The sequence below is a fragment of the Condylura cristata genome, unplaced genomic scaffold (assembly GCF_000260355.1).
Source record: "Condylura cristata isolate star-nosed mole 26May11 unplaced genomic scaffold, ConCri1.0 scaffold00038, whole genome shotgun sequence".
NCBI lineage: Eukaryota > Metazoa > Chordata > Mammalia > Eulipotyphla > Talpidae > Condylura > Condylura cristata.
Genome location: NW_004567139.1, coordinates 3,582,751 through 3,590,153, shown reverse-complemented (window position 1 = coordinate 3,590,153; position 7,403 = coordinate 3,582,751). Strand labels below are relative to the sequence as shown.

Below are 7,403 nucleotides of genomic sequence, written 5' to 3'. Positions count from 1 at the left end.
TACCCCAGTTCTGTATGCACAAATAAATAATTCTAAAAAAAAAAAAAAAGAATCCATAAAGGGCCCAGCCCGCTGGGGCTCTGTTCTCACTATCTGCTTAGTCTTAATGACAAACCACCTTTTGCTAGATGCTCTGAGAGTCAAGCAGTTGCATCAATGAGAAGAGCGAATGCCAGGGAGACCGTCGGCCCAGTTATGAAACGTGCTTTAATCTTACTGCATTAATGGTGACCCAGGAATTCAGGTTTCCAAGTCCAAAAAGTTGTGTTCCTCAGAAACGCTTGCTGGGGACACAGGCCACGTCAGCTTCGCTTCACTTCCTGCTCCGAGCTCGCCCTGGTCCTCGCGGGGCACCAGCACAATGGGAAGGGCGAGCCCTGCCGGCCTCCGCCGGGACCCTCACAGCAAAGCTCCGCGCTTCTCAAGGGCTCCAGCCTGCTGCCCACCCGCCCCCCGCAGTCCGCACCCACGGGCAGGCACAGGAGAGCCAGCGCTTATCTTAGTTACTCATATCTGAAGGTTCTTGCTTCTGGAGAACAGCGAGGCATTTTATTAGCCACTCTCTCCATTCCTTAAAGGCTTCCACGGGCTTTGGCAGACGAGCGTTGTCCTCGCGGCTCGGTTTCCAAGTGACTCCCGGTGTGTCCGCACACCCCTCCTCCATCCACCTCACCAAGGCCTTGAAGGACAGAAAACAGGGTGTGGTTTCACAGAGGGCAGCAAAATTGTTCTCGGCAACAGCAAGGCCTGGCTTCCAGCCCTGGCCCCTACACAGTGACTTGCACTAGCCCGGGGAGACGTCCCACTTGATAAATGTGACACCGATGAGTGACATGTGTGGTGACACGTGGGGTGCACGGGGACCCGCGTGGGGCTGCGCGTGAACCCCACGAACAAACAGGGAGGCCCAGTGGCTGGCGGGAGAGCCAGGGCGCCTGGTCTCTTGGGGGTTTAGGGCAGGAGGACATGTTCTATTCTGCACTTGCAAAACGCACAGCAAGGCCTCCGCTGTGCTCCTCTGTGCTGCGCGTGTCTTTGGCGTGCAAGGGCACACGCAGGCGCGCGCACACACGAGCTTTACCGGTGGGTAGGATGCGTGTGGACACGCACATCACGTGCACTCTGATTAGTGAGGTTCTTCAGGAAACCCCCCCCCCCATGAAGACACCCGTGCCCCGTAACTGTCGAGATAAATCACCATATTGACAGAGATTTTGAAAACGAACTTCGGCACACACGGCAACACCCTGTTCTGCAAAGTCAAGTGCTCCAGGCCTAAGCGACGGAGAGGCGTGCCCCCCCCCCGCTCCCCCCAAGCTCTCCTCAGCATGCACACAGGGTAGTATTCAGAAGTCAGAGTGTTGAAGAAGGGTATTTCTCTGCTCGTCTCTCAAACCACAGCTTCCTGCTTATCTTTGCACTAATTTCCTCTGATAGATGACAGCTCCAGAAAAGGGTCTAATAGAAAATGGTAGTTCGCTGCTTACATAACCACTTCCCCTTTTGGCTCCCCCCCTTCCAATTTACTTCGTATCTTTCTCTTATGCTGAAGCCCAGGGCGCACTGCAGCTTGCGCAGACAGATGGGGCAGAGGTCCAGGGGCCGCAGGTCGGCCTCCTCCAGGTGGTTGGAGCCCTGCATCAGGCACGCGAGCCACTGGCAGTGGCGGAGTCCAAATATGTGGCCGATCTCGTGGGTCAAGGTCTGGAAAACAGCCACAGCGAGGCAGGTCAGTGCCTCCGTCAGCACCAAGTCACACCCCCTTCCTCCTCTTGCTTTTACAAGAAACAGCCCGCTCCCTGACCTCATCAGCAAAACTTCAGATCTGCTCGACCCTCAGGACTTCGTTTCCCTCCACGTCTCACGTGGGGTCCTAGATTCTTTCCACTGAGCAGGGATTTCCCCGCCTCGACACCACTGACAGTTGACTGGGATCTTTCTTGGGGGGCAGAGGAGGAACTGCCCAGGGCCGCACAGGACGCTTACAGCTCCCCTGGCCTCCCACTAGATGCCAGCTGCACCCCCTCCTCCGTTGTGACGACTGGGACAAAACCTCCCAAGAGCAGTGGCTCGCAGCAGTGGGGTCCTTGCCACCATTCAGATTCTGGAGCCTTCCTGCTGAAGGTGCTAGTCGCTAGGAAGAGGGCTGGGCCCGTGCCGGGCAAGCCGACCCAGGATGCGGCACAGGAAACAGTGAGAACGCTGGTCCGTGAGGTGCGGGCTCACACAGGCTTACACTGGTGAGAACAGAGGCTGTCTCCGAGGGCGGCCGGCGCAGGCCAGGAGAAGGCAGGGAACAGGAAGACGGTCTGAGGGCAGAGGCGGCGGCCTGGGGCGCACAGGGGAGCCTCCTCTGGAGAGGCTGCGGCAGAAGGCCTCCCCGAGTCCAGGGGACAGCTGACCCCAGGACCTGAGCAGCATGAAAGCACAGGTGAGCTGCTCCCTGCCAGATTCCAGAATGAAGCGAATGCAGAGGAAGCCAGACAGCCCAGGCTGCTGGGGACCATGACAGAAACCCGGCTGGGACACTCGTGAGTGTCACTAATTATCAATTGTTTTTATGGCTGATTTTGGCCGAGCAATGCCCACTCAAAATATGCAGATGACACCAACTCTTTGGAATGTTGCCTTCTGGGCTGTGGCGTCCAGGACTGGCCAGCCACGGGAATAAAACAGTGTAGTCAGTTTGCAGGAACTCACCTTACAGGACCGAAGCAGCAGGACACTCGTCACCACGTCAGGCACGAAATAGTCATCAAAAATCGAATAGTCATTGGAAGATGTTTTCTTCGGCCTCTTCACTCGGCCTTCGAAGTGCGAGCTGTAAAATTCACTGCTGTACCTGGCAAAGCTGAATATCCCCACACCTACCATGAGGAAAAGTGGCCGGAGTGAGAGTGAGACCGAGGGCGGAGGACACCCAGGCCGCCAGGGGCCCACTCAGCGCCTGCTTGCGGTGCGCAGGACTGGGGGCCTCCACCCCGACGGCCCTATCCACTTCTGCTCTGGAAAACGCAGTGGACTTGAGGCGAATTCCTAAGGCATTATAAATGCCAGGGAGTGTGTGTCTCTGAAGTCTTCTGCTCAGGGGTCCCAATCAAACACCCAACAGGAACAAGGGACAGCGGTCACTGCTCTCCCCACTAAGGTCACCGTCAACAGAGCCTGTGTGCCAGCGAGGGGCCCACACCTCAAAACATGCCAGAGAATGAGGGCCCCCAGCATGCCCCAGGGTGGCCCCTCCTAGACAGAAGAGCCTCTGCCCGAAAAAGGAAGTGAACTTCCAGTAAGTTTGTTTATGCCCAGCTCGGTTTAGAAAGGATATTCCTCGCCCACCCTTGAAAGGGTATCGACTGGTGTTTGAAACGTGGGGAAAGAGGACATTCTGGAGGCCAAGGAACAGCCCAGTCTGCTTCTGTGACACACTGACTTCCTCTGGCCAAGCCAATGGCATATCTCAGTGACACATGTCACGACTTTTCTTTCTTCTAATAATCCTGCAAAGAGACTTCTGCAGTAAATATTTGTCCAGTGAAAGGAGCAATCATCACAAACATGGAGAGAATAAAGTCACCTGCAGTGACACACCGCTGCACTGCAAGGCAGCTCAGTCCGGCTCTCCCTACAATACTCTCACGCCTGCAATATTAAGAAGCTTAACTCCCGAAAGAATGAATGTTGGAGCAACTGGGGGCACGCGCCCTGGCCTCCTCGAACATATAAGATAAAGTAGCAGTATTTAAACAATTTGAAAAATGTTGTAATATTTCCATCTCATCAGGTTAATAAGAAAAGGGGACATAAAAATTTAGCTCATATAAGCTTATTTCTGATAGACAGTTAGCCGAGATAAAATTCAGGAAGGGGGGTGGGGTGGACGGGTTGGGGCGGGGGAGCAAGTCTCCAAGGGAATGTGTTATGTTGATGGGGTCATGAGGGCCTATCACCATGTAAATGAAGAGCTGAGGGTGAAGGGGTAGGTGGGAAGAAGAGGTGCTTGGGTAACCTGGCCCCAACTTGTGAAGACTAAGAGAGAGCGCCACCTCCCACAGCTCTGTCACATACCCCCCAGACAGACCATCAGCTCATTAAGTCCAGCCTGGGTACCCACTCCCACCCTCAGCATGCTGATGAATCCCAACCCCCTCCCTCCCCCCGCTCCACCTCCCCCCCTCCCCCGGCCAAGCCCCGAGTCTACTGGATTTTCCCTCTTTGAACCTGTTTTATGCCCTGGGTAGAGCAATCATAGCAAAATGGACAGGTAGGGAGAGAGAAGGCAAAAGAGAAAAGACAGCATCACTAGGAAAGGCTTCCAGCCCCCTCCTAGCCCAGCATTACCAGCAGAATTCCCAATGAGCCAAAGCTCATCACATCTCACATCACAGTGACGTTCCCTTCTTAAGACGCAGGCTGAGCGAGAAGCGGCCCGCTCTCTGGCTATGCCCTCGATGAAAGCAGCGGACACAACCATCAAGTTTCCTACCTACACTGATGACAGTTCAAATACCCTGATCTAACTCACCGCACCAGTGACTCACTCACCTACTGTCTGTGGTGCCAGATGCTTCCATTTGTGCCAGGCACATGGCACACTCTTTACGCATAGACTCTTTTATGTAAATTTCACCCAAAAGACTGTGAAATAGGTACTATTAGCCTCCACATCAGGTGGGTAGCAAATGGCCTGGCAGATCACAGAACATTCTTGAACAGCACACCACCTGCTACGGCTGACACTGCTCTGGAAATGTCACAGCCTTAGATACCAGCATTATAACTGGTTGACATTTTTTCCCCCTCTTTCAGCTATTTTCCCGTTAAGGAAGTTTCTACCAAAAACATCAAAAAGGAGTACCGTCTGTCAAAGAGGCCTGTCCAAAGACAAAATTCCAGGAGTCTCTTGGGTAAAGATCAATCATTGTTATCCCCACAATACAGAAGGCATCTTGGGGTTTCTTCATTTTTAAGAACCTCAGGATGTCACCTATTCAGAGAAATGTACATATGTCATATGTATTATCCATATTTGATTTCCTTTACTTAATTCAAATGGCAGCTTTGTTGAATTCACCTGCATGGATTTGTAGGTTTTTTGTGTTATCATTGATTCTAAAGGCACACCTCGTTGCAGAGACAGGGACTGGTTCCAGGAGCTTGACTGTCAAGCCATAAAAAAATGCTTCACAGTAGCCCTTGAGCCACTTAATGTATTGCTCGCTGATAATTCTGGTGTTGCCTAGAGATCCTATAAGACCAGAAGAAAATTTAAAGATGGACTTTGAAACATTCCCAATATTCAGGCTCTACTTCTATCTGTAATTAGAAATGTACAGTTAGAAACGAACACCTTTATAATGCATAGACATGAATTACACAGAACAGAGTCTCCGCCTTTAAGGCAGTCTGGCTCTAAAAATTCCACCACGGAATGAATGACCAAAAGGGCCTAACGACTGTCCACTAGAGGCAGACCATAAGGCCCAACTAGGCCTGGCAACAGAAGTCGTGCAAAACCAAACCAAAGCCAGCATATTAGCCATAGGTACCAATGCACTGGATATAAATACTGTGATTCTCTGGAGAGGGTGCATTTCTGTCGGGATCGCTGAAAAACTGTTCAAAGTCTTGGGGATTCTCAGGATGGGAGGTGATCCAGTCCGACTGCGAATGCAAGGTGATGGGCCCAAAGAGGCCACTCCCCGGCTGGAAGGCTTCGTTCAGCAAACGCCGTTCCCCAGCATCTAACTTCTCATACTGCGACACAAGCACTGGGTTCTTTGACAGGAGGGCTGCTTTCAGCGTCTGTGAGGAGTGCCGAACTATTTGCATCTACCAAGAAAGCACAGGTGGTCAAATATAAAATGCACATCCCACTGGTGACTATCACCTTCCTGACCTCCACATACAGCGTTCTCGCCCGTGTAGAACAACTAATCGTGAAAGCCCCAAGTTGTCACACCAAACTCCTGTTTGCTTTCCTCGTTTCCAATCAATTTCTGAGGGAGAGTTTCTAAACAAGTGAAGCTGAGCTCATGAAATTCACACCTCCTTTTCTTGGGGAGCCTCCCATTATAAACACTAGCAGGGACTATAAGAACCTGACCTGCTTGCCAGTGGCCTGTTGTTTGGGTAACGATAATATTATGAATTGACTCATTTGGGCCACATGAAAAACACTCATTGTGGCCAGTGTGACTCAAGATGTTCAATAGCAAATAAAAAGAGAACTCCTATAAGTCCAACCCATTCTGTAAGTTAACTGCAAGCTGATAACAGATCTGGGTCACTGGAGTTTATCGCCTCAAAGTCGCAGTGCCGGGGGGGAAGGCATCATCCAATGACTAGCCCAAAGCCAGACTCACGATGAGAGGATTCTTCCATTCACATCAGGTTCCTATGTAGAGCTTCATCCTTCTGTTTCAGTGGCTCAAACAGCTGTTCCACCAGGAAGCTTTTGGAGTGAGAAAAGGAAAAAATGCGGCAGCTCTGTCTGGAATCCACCATATTTGCAAACGATCTCGATTCTTGCAGCTAAATGTTAAGGCAATGATAGGAAGTTTGAAGCTAATGGCAGTTCTGATTGGACAGACATTTGCATGTTCATATTCCAGAGTGTGGAGGAAATTCCAGAATGGAGGGCTTTATCCTCAAAGTTCTGACTGGGGCACAGAACCCTCAGTGCCCCACAACTGAGCTGATGCCTGACATCTATAGGACCAACTATCAAGCAGATGTGCCCTCTGCCTACCGTCAGGGAGCAAGGCCCCCTCTGAAGTGTCTTCCCTTAGGACAGGCATTTTAGTACCTGTGGACAGGCATGCTGGTGCCTGGCCAGGAACGGGTAAGGGGCGCTTTCACCCTGAAATGTAAAAGGCAGTGCGAAGTCTGAGGCCTCCTAGGTCTACTTGTAAGGACCCGCGGGAGAAGATGAGATAGGAGAAGGGAGAGCGGATCAGGGTCACTTCAACCTTAAAACCAGGACATCTCAGGCAAAGGGGGCAGACCCCAGCTGGTTGCCATAGCAACACGCACCTCCGTCCCGCAGCAGGTTGCCATAGCATCTCGCACCAATGTGTGATGGGCTCCTGGGCTCGGCCTCCTGCAGGCGCGACTCTGTCCTCCCTAGGGATGGAGCGGGGATGATCCCGAGGAGGCTCTGGCTACGTCTTTTCTCCCCGGGGTGCCTCCCCAGAGCTGGGGCCTCCTCGCCCCCCGGGAGACACCCCGCCCCCGCTGCCCTCCCAGCTTCCGCTGCGGTCACCCCTCCCACACCGTCATCCCTCCCAGCCGACCGCCACCATCCCCCGCCTCCACAGCGGGACTGCCCGACCCGGGCGGCTCCGACCATTCTAACGCGTGACCCTCACCCACCAGGCCTGGCCGCCGCCCCGCCGCCTCCCGCG

General features: G+C 52.8%; 1 protein-coding gene across 2 annotated transcripts; it reads right to left on the bottom strand.

The window, feature by feature from the left end:
- Positions 1-189: 189 nt before the first annotated feature.
- AMZ2 (archaelysin family metallopeptidase 2) lies at positions 190-7,403 on the bottom strand. 2 transcript variants are annotated; one of them, XM_012733156.1, is made up of 9 exons: positions 7,372-7,403; positions 7,033-7,122; positions 6,363-6,451; positions 5,547-5,829; positions 5,072-5,245; positions 4,856-4,984; positions 2,701-2,867; positions 1,528-1,704; positions 190-679 (listed from the first exon to the last, which is right to left on the bottom strand). In XM_012733156.1, the coding sequence occupies exons 4-9, from the start codon at positions 5,827-5,829 to the stop codon at positions 500-502; spliced, it is 1,110 nt and encodes a 369-aa protein (XP_012588610.1). In that variant the 5' UTR covers positions 6,363-6,451; positions 7,033-7,122; positions 7,372-7,403; the 3' UTR covers positions 190-499. The 2 variants fall into 2 exon arrangements, with proteins under 2 accessions (XP_012588610.1, XP_004693413.1); XM_004693356.2 differs by lacking the exon at positions 7,372-7,403 and having other exon boundaries at positions 7,033-7,333.

Bases quoted from the DNA above. Each gene is read 5' to 3' on its own strand.
- AMZ2 (XM_012733156.1), bottom strand. From the start codon at position 5,829: ATGCAAATAGTTCGGCACTCCTCACAGACGCTGAAAGCAGCCCTCCTG. The intron at 1,705-2,700 runs GTGAGTTCCTGC...GCTGTTTTCCAG, and splicing joins TGCTGCTTCGGTCCTGTAAG to ACCTTGACCCACGAGATCGG. The intron at 680-1,527 runs GTAAATTGGAAG...CTGTCCTTCAAG, and splicing joins GCATAAGAGAAAGATACGAA to GCCTTGGTGAGGTGGATGGA.